Source organism: Cibotium barometz, chromosome 4 (genome assembly GCF_041138505.1).
Source record: "Cibotium barometz isolate CiBa-2024 chromosome 4, ASM4113850v1, whole genome shotgun sequence".
In the NCBI taxonomy this organism is placed as follows: domain Eukaryota; kingdom Viridiplantae; phylum Streptophyta; class Polypodiopsida; order Cyatheales; family Cibotiaceae; genus Cibotium; species Cibotium barometz.
Genome location: NC_141049.1, coordinates 63801513 through 63821538, shown reverse-complemented (window position 1 = coordinate 63821538; position 20026 = coordinate 63801513). Strand labels below are relative to the sequence as shown.

At 44.3% G+C, this 20026-nt stretch overlaps 1 protein-coding gene across 1 annotated transcript; it reads left to right on the top strand.

Annotated features, from left to right (window-relative positions):
* Positions 1-914: 914 nt before the first annotated feature.
* Positions 915-2996, top strand: LOC147639502 (pectinesterase 2-like). Its single transcript, XM_086794344.1, has 2 exons — positions 915-2124; positions 2224-2996. Exons 1-2 carry the CDS (start codon positions 915-917, stop codon positions 2904-2906), a joined length of 1893 nt encoding a protein of 630 aa, XP_086650470.1. The 3' UTR covers positions 2907-2996.
* The last annotated feature ends 17030 nt before the right edge of the window (positions 2997-20026 follow it).

Here is a 20026-nt window from a genome sequence, read left to right as displayed (position 1 = left end):
TACATACATAATATATATTCGTGTGTGTATCTATAAGTATGTAAGCATGTATACAAAGATTTCATTGAAAGATGTGAGATGAGATCTTCTTAGATTCAAATTCAAAATTGCATTGATTGCATTGGAAGATGTGAGATTTGGCTCCTCCTCACGCTTGCAGGAGGAGTATGTTTTCAAGTGTGCATCTCTATATGTTGCATGTGTGTCCATGCGTGCGAGTGTGTGTATGTGTGTTTGTATGCGTGTGTGCACGTATCATGTGCTTGTGTCTGTGTGTTATGTATGTGTGTGTGTGTATGCATGAACATACATGTGTGTGCATCTACATACATATAAATCTATTTATATATACATGCTTACATACCTATAGATACACATACATACATAATATATATAAGTGTGTGTATCTATAAGTATTTAAGCATGTATACAAAGATTTCATTGAAAGATGTGAGATGAGATCTTCTTATATTCAAATTCAAAATTGCATTGATTGCATTGAAAGATGTGAGATTTGGCTCCTTCTCATGCTTGTAGGAGTGGTTATTTTGAATTAGCCCCCACCTTCTTTGCCCACTTTGAGGGAGGTAGGGTTGTGGTTAATCTTGAATGTAGATATATAGGAGTTATGCTTCGTCTAACAAAGTCTTATTGTTGCAACAGTTTTTGTTTTTTTAAAAAGAAATATATCTTTGACTTGAACATTGAAATCTGTGGCTTTGGATAGGTTCTACTCACTTCTGCCAAGTGTGGTGGCCCTTGGCCTGTTTGCACACGTAGATCTAGTGGTTCCATGTAGAGCAGGACAAGGCTTTTGAGGACAAGAGATTCGGGCGGCAACAATAACATACCACTGTCTAGCCGGCTGCTTCGTTTGTCAGGCAGCTGGGGCGACATCTTTTTCTGAAGTCGAAATGAAGGCTTCTGGAAGAGTAGTTGTGCTTCGATATTTCGACGGGAGCGACGCCGCCATGTCCCGCAACTACGGCAACATTGACCCTTACTTACAGCAGAGTAAGCGAAAGGAGCGCAGGCGCATTCTCATCATCGTGGCTGCCTCCGTCTTCCTGGCAGTGGGCGCCATGTGTCTGATCGTGAGCATGGTGGTACACAAACACATTACCCGTTCAACCGGCGCTAGGACTAATGCCGAAAATGGACCTCTCTATATGACTGGCATCGCCGCTATTGGGCTCGCCTGCAACACCACGCTCTACCCGGGGACCTGCAAGCAGACCCTAATAACGTACCCAGGCGCATTGTCCGCAAACCCTTTGCAGCTCGTCACGATCTCCGTCAAGGTTGCCCTCCAAGCGGCCTGGAATGCACGTAATCTGTCGCTGGCGCTGGCTACACAGTCGGAGCTGCCGCCCTTGGAAATCATGGGCTTGCAGGACTGTGCGGAGCTCATGGACAAGAGTGTCGACCAGCTCAACACCTCCATCGCGGAGCTCTCCGGCTTGAAGCTCCTCTCGCTCCAGAGCTCCCTCAAGGACGTGCAAGTCAGGCTGAGCACAGCCTCTAGCGATCAAACGGCTTGCGCCGACGATCTTTACAACATCACCAGAAACGCCTCCTCTGTCATGCTCTCCCACCAAGAATTCGTGTCGGAGGTTATCCTCAATTCACTCTGCCTCGTGCAGACTCTCTCCTCTCTTGGCCCCGACCTTTCCTCCTGGAAGAATGCCCTCCCTTTAAGCCAACCCCGTTTCTTTCTCCTACATCGCCATTTAATGTCCTCCGAGAAGAAATTAGACGATGACAGCGGCAGCTCTACAAGCTCCAATTGCGAAGCTGGCTTTCCTGAGTGGATTCCGGCTAAAGACCGAGATCTCCTGCAAGTTCCTTCCTCCTCGCTGCAGATAACCAACCTCATCGTTGCATCCGATGGCTCTGGTGATTACAAAAGAGTAAAGGACGCTCTTGAAAGAGTTCCCCAAAACCGTAGTAGCGATCGCTTCGTAATCTACATCAAAGCAGGCATCTACAACGAAGGTCCTCTAAACATCAGCAAGTCTCTAGTGAACCTCACGCTGATGGGAGACGGATGCAATAGAACCATCATTACTGGCAATGCCAACGTTGCAAGCGGAAACTACACCACCTACAGGTCGGCAACAGTCGGTAAGAAGAAAACTCTTACATGCCTCGTAAATCCAAGTCGCATGCTAATTTTATACTAAGTATATCGAAGTCATGAAACTCCCTGCGTGTTGAACACAGGCATAGCTGCAGATGGTTTCATGGCCAGGAACATGACGTTCAGGAATGAGGCAGGGCCAAGCGGGTATCAAGCAACTGCACTGAGAGCCGGTGCAGACAATTTTGTGTTCGACAAGTGCTGCTTCGAGGGGTACCAAGATACGTTGTACGCGCTCTCAGGGAAGCAGTTCTACAGAGATTGCCGGGTTCTAGGCACAGTGGATTTCATCTTCGGGAACGCTTTGGCGGTGTTCCAGAATTGCGAGCTGGTGGCTCGCAGGCCGAGCCAAGGCCAACAGATTACATACACGGCGCAAGGCAAGAAGGAGGGCGTCTTGCTCACAGGCTTAGCCTTCCAACAGTGTAGCATCACGCTAGGGGATGACCTTATAGCCTCCCCTTTCAATGTCTCCACCTACTTTGGGAGGCCGTGGAAGGCTTACTCCACCACAGTCTTCCTACACTCCTACATCGGAGGCCACCTCAGCCCCGACGGTTGGCTCTCGTGGAACGCCAGCCGCCCCTTCGAGAGTACCTGCTACTACGCCGAGTACGACAACTTCGGCCCTGGCTCCAGCACAGCTCACCGAGCTTCATGGCCATGCATCCGCCCTCACCTCTCCCCCTCTGACGCTTCCAGATTCACAGTGGGCAACTTTCTACTCGGCAAATCATGGCTTCCGGCTTATGATCTCTCCCTTTAACCAGAGTCGTTCAACCTGCATACGCCATTATTTAATCTCAATACAGTTGTTGGTATTGTATATTGGGAAAAGGTTATCGTACCATGTAGTCTTTTGGTTATCTTTTCGTTTGGTTGTCTTTTGGTTATCTTTTCGTTTGGTTGCAAAAGTGAGCAAAATTTTCCCTAAATTCTAGAGATTGTGACAATAATAAGATGCCTTCGAATATTGTAATATATGGACACAAATTTATCATGGTTGTTTTATTATATTTCTCTTTTGGTAAGAATACTAAATTGATCCTAGATTCTTGTTAAGTCTCATGATAACTACACAAGTTTGTCTACAATAAATCTTGTTAGAAATACATTAACAAAAAATATGAAGAAATATCTATCAATTTTTTGCAACTTTGCCTTACAAAGCATTTTAAATGACAACCTTGATTGAATATACCATTATTTACTATATAAAAATAATGACCTTACATATACTTATACAACTCTTGTAAACACTTTAAATTTGGAAAAGGTTAATGATATTGATGCATCAAATTATGAATCCTATGGATGACAAATTTTGGAGCAAGAAAAAGCATATGTAGTTGGATTCTAGAAACTTTGCTAGATGCCCAAATCCAAAAGGGCTAAAAGCTTTAGCACAATATATGTAACCAAACATTGAAGTGATTTAAACGCTCGTTTTGGGTTAATGTTGGATGTGAAGGTAGCTTAAGCAAAAGATCGTGACAACTCATAAGGATGCCAAAATCCAAAAGGGTTTTTATGAGTTTGAATATTACAAGAAATAGGGGGCTAGAGCAGTGTTTCCATGAAGAAATATAAAAAAACATGTTTTGCGGTTATAAATATGGTTGACAATGACACTTATGCATAGAGGCTTAATGCTTAAGCCTCAAAGCTTTATGCATAGAAGCTTAATGCTTAAGCCTAAAAACTTCATGCATAGAGGACTTATGCATAAAGCCTCTATGAATAAGTCTTAAACATTATGCTTAAGCCTTAAGCATAGAGGCTTAATATGCTAAAGCTTCTATGCATAAGGCTTCAACATTATGCTTAAGACTTATGCGTAGAGGCTTAGTGCTTAATCCTCAAAGCTTTATGAATAAAGTCTCTATGCATAATGCTTAAATATTATGCTTAAGCCTTATGCATATAAGAGGCTTAATGACTAAGCCTTAAAGCTTTATGCATAAAGCCTCTATGCATAAGGTGTAAACATTATGCTTAGGCCTTGAGCATAAAGGCTTAATGCTAAAGTCTCTATGCATAAGGCTTAAACATTATGCTTAAGCCTCAAAGCTTTATGCATAGAGGCTTTACGCATAAAGACTCTATGCATAAGGCTTAAATATTATGCTTAAGCCTTGTGTAATAAAAAAAAATACTCCCAAGCACCCATGGGTGCACCATATTAACAAGTAAAGAAATAAACTATGAAAGACAAGTACTCTTACCTTGAGAAGAAGATAAGTAGACAATGCGTTGCAAATTTGAGCTTATGTTGCAGGGACAATCTACAAGCATAAGAAAATATATATGTTAATAAGCTTTGTGATGCATACATATACCCAATGGCAACTGTTGACCTCTTTACAGTACACACTGTGTCTGCACAGCCAATCTGTCTTCCTGCAGTTCTTAAAACAGAGTTCTGCAGAGAATCGATGACTTACTCGCAGTTCTTAAAATCGCCTGCTTTCTGAAAAACGGAGGTCCAAACGCGCCCGAAACGCGTTTTCGGCCCAGAAAATGTCGTCTGATAGGACAATATAGTTGCCCTATAGCTTTACTCCCACGAAGAAAGCTCCTCAATCAGAGATCATTTGCCGGTGCCTCCCGTAGAGCTCCCGACAAGGGTGTAGTCACCAACACAAATAGGGAAGAGTAGTTGAAGCTCTTACCCTCGTACCGCTTCCTGTGGTTCTCTTGCTTGCAGCTCACCCCTTAGCATGAACCAGGCTCTGATACCATGAAAAGATACAGGGGGAAGAGAGCTTGAGCTCTTGCAAGCACACACACTCACAAAACCCTAATAGAAAACACACGAGGTGAGAGGCTGAAAATCTTCTTCTTCTTTACTCAACACTCAACACACCATATACAAGATAAGAGTACACACCATATGAAAGGTACTCAACCATCAAGGGTTCTCTATAGTGTGAACCCAATTAAATGAGCTGGCGCTATAACTATGCCAGTCTCTAGACAGGCTGTCACACAGCCTGTCATCCCACTGGCCGCATATCACCCATGATCTCACCAACCATGCCAGTGATATAAGTGTGGGGCCTATCCCCCAGGCGGGTCATCAGTGTCCACCGCCTCACTAGACGAGGTCGATATCTCAACAATGAGCACCTCTCTCTGCAATCTGATCCTCATCTCTCTGCACTCCACATCATACCAGCTGTTCTGGGGCATGTTCCCAAATCGTCTCCGTGTAGGCGACTATGGGGATATGCCTCTGATGCTACAGCATGAAGCGTCTCTATCAATATCTAAGTGAGCTCATCTAATGGCCGTCCCGGCTCCTCGGCACATAAGCGTCTGTATATCTCATCCGTGTACACAATGTCAGTCTCCCTCGTAAAGGTATAACGAGTGTGTGTGGAGACCTGTCCCAATGGAGCTGTGCTGATCTGAAATGTGAGAGTGAAGGACAAGATAGCATGATCCACTACTACTCCAACCGGCCTAGTGCCTACCATAAAATCTTGAAAAGAGGGAATGAGACTGGGCTGAGCGATAACATAGTCCACTGTACTAGCACCATGCTGATGTGGAAAGCTAGTGAAATTGCCCACTGTCGGGAATCTCTGTAGGCCATTCAGGATGGCCAATCCATGTGCAGTCCCCATGTCTATCAAATACCGCCCATACACAGTATGTTCCTCATCCTGTGAGAGTCTAGATAGGCCCATATCCCTAACATCAAGCTCCCTCAACATCTCCTCTGAGGTATCATAAAATACTGTCTGGTTATGGGCGGTCCTGGCATTGAAGTCCCCCAAGAGAATGATGTCACCATCCCTGGAGAACTCCCAAATGTCATCATCCAAAATAGAAAAGGGAGACTGCCCGCTAGGTGATGCCTACACTGATGTACTAGGAGCAAAATAGCATATAGCAATCTAGAGATATCTGCCCATCTCTGCCCTCAGTCTAACCCACATGTACCTAGCCTGCTCATCTCTACTACGGACTATATGTATCAGTGGGGGCTGCAGCTCCTCTCTAAACAATACTGCCACTCCTCCTTGAGCCCCGTCCTCTATGCTTTGAATGAGTCTCCTGTCTACAAGCTGTCTCCCATCGGTATCCACTAACATGTGGCATGGACTGTCCAGGAGCGCCGCCTGATGTGCCTCACAGTAGAAGATGATGTCCCTCCCAGTGAAACTATCCTCAAAAGCCCCTACATCAAGGCGTAGAGATCCATTGCAATTCCAAGTAGCAACTTTGAGTGTAGTCCCATAGGTCTCGTGCCATCATGAAGAGAGAGAGAGAGAGAGAGAGAGAGAGAGAGAGAGAGGAAGGATGAGACAGGGCATTCTGAGTGTGTGTCCACCAAAACATTTGTGTGTATAACAAATCAGCCCTTCCATCACTACTGAGAATGCACCTCTGTTGTCCTCAACAATCAGCCCTATAATCTTGCCCACATTTGGGGGGGAGAGAGTGAGCGAGAGAGAGAGAGAGAGAGAGAGAGAGAGAGAGAGGAATTTCTTGCAGGTGTTTGTTATAGAGCGGGAGAGTGGAAGGGAAGACGTGGGAGTAACTGTTGAGGTTTTTTTTTCAAATTGTATTAAAAAATGTCTTGTTAAAAAAAACTCTTTTTCAAAAGGCACCTTGTTAAATAAATAGAAAGGCAAATAGCATATGCTAGCAAGCAATGTCCATGGACATGCTATTTAGTAAACGTTAACATGCTTACACCCTTATGCATAAAGACTTCATGCATGAAGCCATAATGCATGTTATATAAAGATTTATGCATTAATCCCTTATGCATAAGGGCTTAATCCATAAAGCCTCTATGCATAGGCTTATGCATAAAGGCTTCATGCATGAAGCTGCTTCATGCATTAGGCCCTTATGCATAAGGCTTAAGCCTCAAAGCTCAAATCTCAAAGCCCTTATGCTTAAGCATCTATGCATAAGGCTTAAGAATACATACTTCATACATAGAGGCATAATTCATAAAGGCTTCATGCACGAAGCCATAATGCATAAAGCATTCATGTATAAAGGCTTCATGAGATTTATGCAAAGAGGCTTTATGTTTAAGCTTTTAAAAATGATTACATGCATCGTAATAAAAATGCCCCCAAGCACTCAAGGGTGCACCATAAACAAGTAAAGAAAGGGTTTATGAAAGATAAGTGCTCTTACCTTAATTTAGAGGAGTTGAGTAGTAGAGTTTTTCATTGAAAGACAAGTTCTAATCGACAAGTGGAAGCATAAAATAAACAAATTAGAGCTATGCATAAACAAACAAGTGAGAAGAATAAGAAAAAGAAGACAACAAGAATCAAGACCTAAGTATGCACATAGAGATTAAAACAAAGGGGAGATAATACAAAATATAAACCCTTAGCTTTACCATGACACTATGAAAGCACATAAATGAAGGAAGATATCATGAGTTTCATGCTTGAGGTGCTTAAAAGTACGTGGCTATATGTGCGTGGCTATAGCCATACATATAGCCACGTACTGGGGAAAAATTTCTTTTGCATGCAACCGCGAATCTCTCACTACTTTCTCTCACTATGTTATGCGACTACATCACGTGGCTATATCCTCTTGTAGTGCATATTTCAACACATACATCATGGACATAAGGATCATAAATATAGTGCACAATAAATGCCGGATCATCCTATGCATAATTTGTCGACTTCTTATTTTCAACACTTGTTGGTGGTGCTGATGCATTAGCCATAGGGTGCTGATGCATTAGCCACAGCCATGCGTAACTCTTGACTATTTCTTCTTCTCCTTATCCATCCTTTTTTTTGCATTCATTAATGTAATGGCTTGGCTTCCAACAAGCCATTACACTTGAATTTTCCTTTCTCCTTAGTCTTATCAACCTCTTTCTTGGCATCCTTTCCAAAAGACTAGACTATTGCCTTTGGCGAGCAGGCTTACAGCAAAATGCTTGATCTCCCAATTGGATATACTAGTTTGGTTTTGTCAAGATTCCCCTTCTTGTAAGAGCATTGCAACCAACTCATCAAAAGTAAGGGCATTAGGGTTACCCTTTACCCTTCATGATGATATGTGAGGTGCAAAGGCATATGCTATAGTTACATCAGAACTTGTATCACTATCCAAAGTATCTATACTATGATGTTGTGTTGGCAAGACATGGCATGTCTCACTAACAATATACGCTACTATGGGCATTGCTATACATGTGGATATGTATGTTATTGTACACGCGATTATTGATGTTGTAGCCGTGTGCTGGTATCTACATCAACAGCCATGCTTATATCCACATGAATGTTTTTTTTCATTTATAGATCCATTGAAATTTTTGTGCTCTTCACACGTGGGCTGTGCTCTTTGTTTATTCTAGTAATGGTGCCCGTTATGTCATGTATGGGGCACATGTATGTGGGAATAAGGTAGAATAAGATTAGAATGTTATAAAATTGGAATGGATGCAAGCTAAGGTTATTAGGAGATGTGAATCCATGGATGAATATAAAAGGTGGTTAATGGGGTAAAAATTTAGGCACATTGAAGGTGCAAGGGTGCACAGGGCATGTGAGAATTTATGAACACATGGATGGCATAAGTGTGCATAGAACATGTGGATGAGAACTCTATGAGAGTGTTGCGCCTAGCAGCTCAGTGGAGGTAGAGCGCTCAGTCTGATCAGTCTAACCACCTTCCTCATATAGTGAGCACCACCTCGGTACTGCACGTGTGAAGATGGTGAGCTATAACCACTAGAGTGGCCATTGCCAAGATTAAGAAGACCAAGATTAAAAGGATGGCGCAAGGCAAGTAACGCAAGAGAGAGGAGACGGCACCGGTTGAAGATTATAGAAGAGCATGTTTTTAGTCTCATGTCGAGTAGTTGCTCACTTGTGAATTTATACTGGTTTAGGAAGTAATACAAGAACATTATTATTTCTCCCTTCATCTCTGTGTAATAGTTGTAATGTGTTGGATAGGAATTCTATCTCTGTGTTGGATAGGAATTCTATCTCTGTCTTAAGAAACATGTTGTGTACTTGAGAGAGAGAGAGAGTTATGTGGTGGTGTGAGAGTAGAGCATGAGTGTGTGAAGTTCCAAACCCAAGCGGTGTTTTGTGTCCCCATGACCACACTAGAGTTGGTGTTCGAATCTAGAAGCTCTGGAGGATGGCTACATGTCCCACTTGGCATCGCCTGGCTGGTCCCAGACTGCTATCTTGCCATTCTGATGAGAGTGAAAATAGCAAGAAACAACTGGCAATCCTACTGGGGATTTACTACTGTAAAACCGTTGGGAAATTTCCTATTGAAATATCTACAGTCTTCCTTATGGGATACTGCCGTGAGCAAAAAAGTCTCAAGACTGAGTAGCATTTTCACCTTCAGGGAAAGGAAACTCTAAAAAGAAAAAGTCCAATTCCACACAATTAACTCTATATCAAGCCTGCGGAGACGCCATAACATTAATGGAGGAAATTTTTGGGGAAGGTCAGAGAGCGGAGAACCTTTTGCCACACTACCCAACCAGTAGGAATGGATTCAAGCATGCCTTCTGCATGATGGTGAACCTAAGACTGGATAATAGCAATGCCTTCCAAGAAGCCCTCTAGGAAGCTCGTTAGCTGGGAGTGCCTCTCGCACCATTCCAACCAGGAAGATAGTGCGGAAACTTCCATAACACTACACGAGCAAGGAGTCTCAAGGTTCAAGAATAATTTGGACCAAGAAAATGAGTGCCAAGATCTAGAAGCTATGCACAATGTCCAGGAAGCCCAAAAAGGGTGGAGCAACAAAATCTGGAAGAATAACCACAACAACAAAACCCCCAAAAAGGTTCAAGGGAGCCATGGAATCATTGGCAAAAAATTTCTCGGTGTTCTCAGGAGAGAAAGGGGAAGATGTAGATTTGCATGTAAGGAGGTTTGAGCAATACTGGAAAGTAGCCAAACCTTGGGATGTGAAAGAGCCAACTTGAGGCAGAGAGTGGTGGAACAAACCCGAGCCTCGATGCAAATTGTTGCAGATTTGTTTGTCCAAGGGCTTAAGTCAGACATCCATGCAATGGGCATGAACCAGGCCAAAACTGAAGAGGAGTTTGAGGAACTGGTTGAGCTGGCTAAAATGGCAGAAAAAAGAAGCCAAGAAAGAAGGAAAAGGAGGAAGCCTAGGAAAAGTGTCACAAATGAGGATGATGATTCAAGTGACACCTCACAGGACACCCTAGTGGCAGTGAAGAAAAGGAAGGACAAAAAGAAGAAATTCGCGAAGGCAAAAATGAGCCCCGGAGAACGTGCTGCAAGTGTGAAGCAATTGATGCAAGAAATGAAAAAGAGAAAAATCTCAGGATTCCACAAAAATGTGTTCTTCTCTCAATGTAAATAAGAAGGCCACCTCAAAGAGGAATGCACACTACCACCAATGTGTACCATTTGCAACATGTACAATTATAGTACATGGAACTGTAGGTACAACTGTAGGTACAACATGAAAATTAGAGCCCCTATGGTGAACATCATGGAAAAAGTGGAAAGAAGACCCTCGGGAATGGGAAGGTATGGGAGTAGAGGCCATGAAAATTACTCAGGAAAGAGAAACCAAGTACATGCTGGTGGATCTACCACCTTCACGTGCTACTATTGCCACCAATAGCCTGGGCACACCAAGGTGGAATGTGCCATGAAGAAAAAGCATGATGAGAAAAGACATGAGAAATTGATGCAACTCAAAGAAACACCACCAAGCGCAACATAATGCAACCAGACGACATGCTAACAGAGGTTCAAGACATCCTAGCATTCACAAAGGGCTAAAGCTAGTGATAACTCTAGTGGATAATCCTGACTCACCCAAAGCTCGCAAGAAGGCAGTTGTGGACTAGGATTAGCAAGACAAGGTGAGGATTCAAGCCACAAAGGAAATAGAAAGAAGGCAAGGCAAGTAGAAGGAGGATAGCTCATGTGAAGTCATTGCAGATCTACCAAAGACAAGTGGAAATCTGCACAAGATGTGAGCAAAGCTCAATAATGAAAGAAGCTTGGAAGAAATCAAGAAGGATGTTGATTGGTTGCAAACCAATGTGGTATCAATGTTGCTGATAGACATGTCCTATTGAGACAAGTGCTAGATTTATGTGGTATCAATGTTGCTGTGGATAGACATGTCCTATTGAGACAAGTGCTAGATTTATGTCCAAGATTCAAGGCTAAAATCTTGATGGTAGGCATTGAAGGACTGAGTAAAGAACTGAAAAACTCTGAAGAAGAAGAAACTCCAGAATGCAAGCTGAGGAACCACCAATTTCCAGAGATGATGAAGTGGCCAAAGTCACAATTCAACTCAACAATGTACTCATCAATGATGCAGTATTGGATGGTGGATCTAGAGTAAATGGCATTATAGAGGAAACTGCAGTAGGATTAGGTCTCAAATGGGAACCCATTCCATTCAACATAAGAATGGCAGATAATAGAATGGTTGTTCCTAAGGGAATTATTAAAAATATCCTCTCACGAAAGTCAAGCAGGTAGACTTCAGGGTCAACGTAGTGGTCATAACCAGTGAAAATCACACTGGGTCCTACCAAGTGTTATTGGGAAGGCCCTGGTTAAGATACGATAAAGTGAAATAGGACTGGGCAGAAATAAAATCTCCATCACAAAAAAAGGGAAGCGGAAAGTCCATGTTGACCTTTCTGGAGTAAGGGGATCACTAAAACCTACCCAAATTCCAGTTCATGCAGAAACATTCAATATGTCAGCAAAAGGCTTTAATGATGATGAAGAGTATAGAATACTCCACAAACATCCCAACTTGGTGCCCTTATACATGTTACATGTAGATGGAGTGATGGGGCACTATGCAAGAACAAAGGATGGGAAACCAAAAGTAGTAGCCAAAGAAGTCAAGAAAAAAGAATCAAACTTTGCAAAATGAGAGGTCTCAAGGAGAACCAAATTGAGCAAAACCATGCAAGAGAAAGCCTTGGAAGAGGTTGAATGGGCCTGGAATCTAGATGTTGTCTAACATACTACCTTGCACACAAAGAAAGGGAGAAAAGAAAAGAGAGACACATGCAAGGGTTGAGTTCTAAGAGTTGCACTTAGCCAACCCTAATGAGGGTTAACTCCTCGATGTAAAGCCACTAGGGGATCACTCCACCTCTTCTTGCATCACCCAAGAAAAGATTAAATGGCTAGGTTGAGAGCAAGAAAGAGGGACCTATGGAAAGCTCAAGCTTCACTTCATGCCACATGCATGCAAAAGGGACCTAGTAGAGAGAAAAGAGAGGGGATAGAAGGAGAGAGGTTAGAACATCACCATCCCTACATGCACACACCAACAATCAAGCATGCAAGCAAGAAAACACAAGGCATACATCCACAAGCTCAAATGAGAGAGAGAGAGAGAGAGAGAGAGAGAGAGAGAGAGAGAGAAGAGGCAAAGCTCAAATGAGACTAATGGGATTGTCCCTTTTCATATTCCACAAAATGACTTATATACAAGAGCTCATAGCTACAATGGTCGGCCACCCATTTACAATTAGGAGCCCAAAACTAGTTTTCCTAGTCTTTCTAGCTCTATGTACAACTATTCTTGATGACCGGCATTACACAAGCCGTAAGCTCGGTCGTCCCATGTCTCTTTTACAATAAGCTCTTTGCGTGGTTACAAAACATGGATTACAATAAGTGTAGCCATGCTAAAGGTAATTTTAACTAGAGTGGTTAACATATCCCCCTCCCTAATGCACGTCCATCCTTTTGGAGCTATAGCCGGATCTTTTGGTAGTAGATTGAGTATGTTTGGATGAATTAGCAGCGCGAGGTTGGAGTAGAGGGGGCTCGATGGAAGAATTTGTAGTTGACCCAGAAGGTCATCTCCAACATGTCTTCAAATGTCTACAGGTGTCAGGCAAGCATCCACATGATCCGCTCATAATAGCCAAAGGTATGCTTGAGGGTTGAGCCTTTGTTGATGTCAAAGGCCAAACCCTCCGCACCTTCATTGTAGTGGTCCCAATCTGTAAATGACTCCAACAATGTGATGATCAAGTGGAAAAATATGATCATTGCGATCACGTCTGGGTCTGGAACTTGATCATAGTAGCGGGGCAGATGAACTCGTTGAAGCACTTGATCATGGTATCTTCGGTACATGGTTGCTGCACCCTCAGAGGAGAAAACCAAGAAAAGTTGAAGTGGAGCTTCAAGTTCATCTTCCGCTCCTCATGGAAAACATTCCACGACCATCATCTTTATATGGCTAGGTAGTCTGGGCTACTATTGCAATAGGTTTCCAAGATTAATGGTTTGAGTATAAAAGGGCACCTCTAGACTGGCTGGTCACCCACGAGTTCAAACGTGATGGGACAAGTAGCGACGGGTGTCCCACGCTCCCTAGGTGGGTGTTCTCACTGCCATTGTCGATGATTGGCTTCAAGGTTGGGTGTTCTCGCTGCCATTATCGATCTTGGCTTCAAGGCTGGGTGCAGGACATGGATGTCCATGCGGTTCATTATGCGAGTGATGGGCACTGCCTGGAGTTGTCAATCGAGTAGGATGGTGACACCTGCTCGAACTCCGTGTGGTCGAGGGGGTCTCGCGCCAATCGATAGGGTTGAGCAAAGCGTCGACCTCCTCGCACTCTAGTGGTGTCGGCGAGACAGAATATCGTCCTCCTCTCGAGGTTTGGTTGGGGGGGCTGTTGTGTCGGTGACGAGGGTGGAGGGGTGGTCGATGTGGAGGCTCCCGTGGGTGGTGAGGTTTACGTCGAAGAGGGGTGGGGGTGTTGTTGAGGTTGATAGAATGTCACGGAATGTAGTGTGCATTCCTAGATGTAATGATAAAAAGGGTGGTGAGGGTGGGGTTGGTGAGGGGGGGGTGTGGAAAAATGAATGGGAGGAGAAGAAGTTTGGGGAGGGAACAGTGGTAGGGTGGATGTGCCCGAGGGGGGTGGGGATGGTGGTGGGTGCTGGTACTTGGGGGAGAATAACCTGGTGGTGGAGGGGGAGATGAGGATCATGGGGGTAGTTGTGGGAGGCTATCATGGCCATCGTCACACTGCCATCTTGGTCGTCCGGGGCAAGAACACCATCTGCTGTTGCATTAGCTGGGCCATGGGACTGGAAAAAGGTTTCAGCGGCTTTTGCTTCCTCGGAGGTGAATTCCATGGGGAAGGCGACATGGGAATCATCAAACTGACAGATTCTGGTGGTGACCATGACCTCCATTTTCTTGTGACACCTTTGGTATAGGATGATGAGGCTAGCAGAAAAGTAAGGCAGAGGGGCCTCAGTGTGCAGAGGGAGAGGTAAACTTTGTTTACCACATGCCATCCCCTACCCTATAGATAGTGCAAAGCATCGGTCATCCTCTAGGAGGGGTAGGGGTATGGGCACAAACCTTCCATAACATATAGGTCTATAACCTCAGCTGGGTCAGATGGGAAGCCGAAACGCAGAAGGTGACTCCAACTAATCAAGACGGCTTGTAGAGGGTGAGGCTGGGCTCATAGAAGTCATGGGGGGGTGGTTGAAGGAGATGAGGCCTTGAAAATAAAAGTGGTGGACGAGGGTGATGTTGATGATAGGAAGCTTGGTGAGGAGATATGTCGCGGCCTTTCTTCTTGTTGCCTCAGCTATGCGAGCTCCTCCTATGGAGGGTCTGGACTGGGCAATGGGGGTACCGACTCTTTGTCCTTGGGATCCTAGTGGTGCCTCTTTACTGGTGGGGAGTGGGGAGAGGACTAGGGCGGGGACAGAGATGTGATCACCATGTTAGGGACACTTAGCTGAATGGCACGGGGCAACTCCTCCCACTCAGCCACATGATAAAGCACTTTGGTGAGTAAGGTGGCCGCTGCCAGCTTTCCATGTGGATTAGATCAGACTGCATGAAGCTCTTTGTAAAGATACTCTACCCAGTTGACCATTTGTACTTGGTGCACACGAGCCAAGGTAGTCATGTTGCATCGCTTTGAATCAGTCAGTCTAGTGTGTAGTGGGTAGAAACTAAAGGGCACGGGCTGGCATAATCAAATCCTCCTGGGTGATGTTCACTCACTCCACCTCATCTTTGTTCAGGTTGCCTCTGTATAAGCCCCTAGTCATCTTGGGGGCATTGGTGAGTTTAACCTAGGGCTAGTCCAAGCTGGGGAGCTATAAGGATATCTGATAAGATCCATACTGAGCTGTATTCTATGCCGATGGCCTTCATTGTCCAAAACATCCCCTGTGTGCAAGTTGGCGTCATAGGTCTCTGTGAAGTACATACTGTTGTATAGATCTGGCCCCCATGGATCCAGAGTGGGCAATCTCCCCAGGCCCAGGTTCTCCAGCTTGGTTACAATCACAAGGTCTGTTTGTGCGACTGCCTTGTAGCACAGTCTGGTGAAGTAGAGGAGCTTGTGCTCCACCTTGTGGTTGTTCTTTGTTAAGGAGTGGATGGTGTCACCATTCACCTATTTCATAAGAGCTTCCCCCAGATGTGAGAACTATGCAGTGTGGAAAGGCGTATTCCTCAAATCTGCCCCCTATCGGGCGCTTTCTCATGATGGAGGTATCGTGGAGAACCTCCCTAGAGGAGTCCGAGGTGTCAGTCATGGTGTAGAGAGGGTGTGAGGATGTGAAGGCTCAAGATAAAAAACTATAAGAGTCTAGCTACAAGGAGAGCTAAAAGTGAGGAAATGAGGGGGTGGGACCCATATTTATACTTTTTCATAAGAGAACGGCCGTGCCATCTGGGATGGTACAGGTGTGGCATCATAGCGAACGGCCCCCACGGTAACTTGAGTGAACAAGCGTGGCATGTGGAAACTTAAGCGAATAGGCATGGCATGGCATCTTGATAAAACGGCCGCAGCATGGTTTGAACGGGCATACCAAATTGGCTGAGAAGGGAACAATCGTGACCTTGGGAACACACTTGGTGCGGTCATGGAAGATTAAAACGATCATGGGAAGATGGGTTGAGGATGGAACGACTGGAGAACTTTATTTTTTGGGTGGGTATGGTCATGAAAATTTTAAATCTTGAAAAGTGCGGCCGTGGGCAGATGGGTTGAGGACGAAATGATCGTGGCCTTTGAACACAGTTGATGCTGTGGTAGATTTAGGATGAAATGATCGTGGCCTTTGAACACAGTTGATGTGGTGGTAGATTTAGAATGGCTGTGGCACTTCATTTTTTTTGGGTGCCCTAAATCAGGTTTTGTACCCGTGGGCTATGCTGCTAGCACCCTATTGTGGGTTTTGTACTAACTACATGCCCAATTAGCCAAGGTGAGAAGTCGATTCCATTTGCGTGATAGCAAGGTGGGGGGTGTTACTTCCTTGAGGAATTCAGAGGTTGACTGAAGGAGTTCATAATGGAGTTATATTACTCCGTTTGCAGCCTTACAATGATAGGTGGAGGAGTTGCCGCCGACGTTGAGGGTATATCATTTGTCAGCACCAGTGGTGGCAGAATGGGGGTTAGAGTGTCACCCCATGAAGCTTCTGTTTCCCTTTTTCTTGGGCAATCTTCGTTGCAGAGGCCACCTTGGGTTTCCATTGAAAGATGTTTGACTGTAGAGCGACAGGGGGTGGAATTTGGGGTCAGAGAGATTTGAGGATCCAAATTCAATGATTTCCCTCATAGAAGTGTTAGGCTTGTAGGAGAGGTTTGGGGATCCACCGGGGTCTTGGGCACGGCTACAGGTTTGATTAAGGATAGGGGTGCCGTGGAGAGCGTTTAGGCATGCATTTGTCCTGTACCCTATAGGTTTGTGGTTGGTGAATCGGTTGCCGACATGAGGGACAAGGAGCTCTAGGTGCCTTTGGATAAGGGAAAGATTTGGATTGTCGAGGGATCCACAATTTGGATTCACCCTCATAATAGCCTTAGTGCTAGAGAAATTTTTTATGGGAGATGGCATGCCTAGTGTAGTTTTGTTAGTTTTGTTGTAAATGTTAGTTTGGTTAGTTTGGGTTGGTTGGTCAACAACTTGTGAGGTGGCGATGTGAGAGTGGGTTGCTTCTGAGCATGGTGGTAGGGAGGGTGTGAGAGGCATTGATGTGGTTGAAATGATGAGCGGCCTCTTTTTTAGTGGAATGGATTTGCGGGGATGTGGTGATGGAATGAAGGTGGGTGGTGGAGGGGGAACTTCTTGGCATGGGGGAGTAGCAAGTATGGGCTCTTCATCCGTCTCATGAGGACAGTAACTTGGATGGAACCCAGCTACTGTAAGATCGTCGTCCATGCATCCTAGTCGATATTGCACCTATTATGTCCCATCCAAGGAGTATTTCCTCCCGTATCGTTCCTTGAATCACATAGAACTTCCCTTCTTAGGGATTATTTCCAATGTGGAATAAAAGTGTGACTATGCCTAAACAGTGAACATGCTGTGATGCCAATGTTGTAACTATGACAGGGGTTTCTTTTAGTGAAGGTTCCCCAAGGGAACACCATGTTTCATGGGACATCAAATTGTAACTAGCCGCTATATTGACAAGAGCTAATGTTTGGACAAAGCTCGTCACGGGATGGTCATTCTTAACCACAACCGAGATGGCTTCACCCTCCCATTCTTCTTCTTCAAGGTCGACCACTTGGGCCATATTGACCATGATGTGTCTCTGCCTTGCCTCACTTTGGCCTCTTGCTGTGCAGCTTGTTTCATATCCTCATGGTCTTTTTTGCACTATTTTTTATCGTGGATGGCTCTTAAGGTGGCCTCGATGAGAGGGCCATAGTAGTGTTTTAGTTTAATACCATTAAAATAACCAGCCACTTCTACACCATCAAGTGTCTCGATGCATATTACACCTTGTGGTGTTATCTCAGCAGTGACTAGGAAAGTTCCTAATCCTCTGAGCTTGAGCTTCTTTTTGTGTGTTTGTACTAAATAAGAGGACCACGCGGCCCTCATTCATTTGTTTGTCTTTAAGCTAGTCATTAAACCATTGTTTGCATCTTATCTTCTCAAGAATCATCATGTATACTGGTAAAAGGCATGTTTCATTGAGCTTTTCAAGCTCAAAAAGGCAATAGCCTAAGACTATGTGAACATTGAGGACAACTTAGTTGAGCTTAAGCATAAGGATAGAATAATAGACATGAAGTCTAAGGTTATTCTCTTATGTAAGTGGCCAATTACTAAAGGAATAGTAAAGCCTAGATGGATCTAGATAAGGCGAGGTGGCACGCCCTTGAAATTATTACTTAGGTCATTAGGAGGGCTCTTGGAGCCTATATAAGTTGTATCTGAAAGATCCCTGCCCCCACTGTGCATCGAGTTCGGGGGTGCTAGCAACGGAAGTAGCAGTTCTTGCGCAGGGCAGAGTCCCCCACTCGGGGCCTCACCCATATCCAGACAAGAGACTAATCCCTCGGTTCTTCCAAAACCAAACCCAGAAAAACTTCCCTCGCTCGGAAGACACGAGCGATTCCACCAGGAAAATCATCTAACGTGAGAATTAATCTAATAAGTCAAGGTCTTAACTAACCAAACTAATCCGACCAAACCCGTAAGTCACATGGTCGGGTCAAGGAGAGACTTTCACTTGGATCATAAAGACCAACGCGTTTTTCCTCATTAAGAGGCACAACCGTTGATTCTTTTCCATAGAACAAGGATTATCGGGGATTTACTTCAACTATCGTAAGTTAACTGAATTTAGTATTATTATAGGGATCCGTCAGTCCACCAGCCTACCCCAATCCCATGGGTTGATAGGATCCATTATAAAAATTTGGTTATGTTTTGTCCTGGGTACTAGGGAAAAGAGTTCCCAGGCTCCCTAGCCAGCGCTTCAGGCAAAATTCAAGATAGTCACACCACTTACACACCCAATATGAAATTGCCTGTTTCACAGATTCAGCTATCTTTAAAACAATCTTTTTATGAAACCATAGTATCACTGATCATAATCCTCCAAAATATCTGGCTTGAATTCCAATTTCCAATCATTCCTTCATCGGCGTACCTATGGCATCATTGGCAACCAGAACACTTACCACCTGCTCACTCAGATTCTTTTCAATAGTTCCTAGCTCATAGTACCCGAAATTAATCACATAAAAAAATCCAGATGGACTCTCCATTGAAGATCAACAAGATCAACCAACTGATCCATATGAAAGAGCCATGGACTCATCTGTCGAAGACCAGCAAGGCCAATCAACCAGATCCATGCCCGTGTTCAGAAAACAACTCCAACTCATTGTTCCATTTTCTTCCTCGATGCACACGTGGGTATCCTCGACAACCTGAGCACCGTATGGTCACCACCCTCTAGGCTCCTTTGCAGGTCACCTCGCACTTCACTCATAGGCCGCTTCCTTGGTCCCTCATCCACCGTACCGGAAGCTCACCATTTTAATCAAACCGAGGCTAGTCGAGACCTCGGCCGACCTTGCCACGCGAGACGGCCTCCATTGACTCTCCATCAGCTGTTGCAACTTTCACTTAGGTCGTCTCACGACCATAATCGACAAGATAGTCAAAATGCTTCCCAGCATTCTTGACATAAAACAGTCTTTTAAAAATAGGTTTCATAAATACAATTTCTAACAAACTCTCATCTTTCCACATTGTTCCACATCATTTCTCGTTATTCCACATTCTTCTACATCAATTCGCATTGCTTATTCCACATCTAGTCATATCTATTCCCATTGTCCTTCATCCATTCTCCTCCATTCACATCATATTGCATCTCATCACATCTATCCACATCTATATATCACATCTCATTACATCCATTTACATCTATTCAGATCCACATCACATCTCATCACATCCATCCACATCTCATCTCATCCAATCACATCTATGCAAGTCCACATCACATCTATCCCACATTACATCCATTCACATATCATCACATCATATTCACATCCATTCACATCCATTTACATC

Excerpts from the sequence above, each read along its gene's own strand:
- LOC147639502 (XM_086794344.1), top strand. The coding sequence starts at position 915 with ATGAAGGCTTCTGGAAGAGTAGTTGTGCTTCGATATTTCGACGGGAGC. Across the intron at positions 2,125-2,223 it reads CTACAGGTCGGCAACAGTCG|GCATAGCTGCAGATGGTTTC; the intron begins GTAAGAAGAAAA and ends TGTTGAACACAG.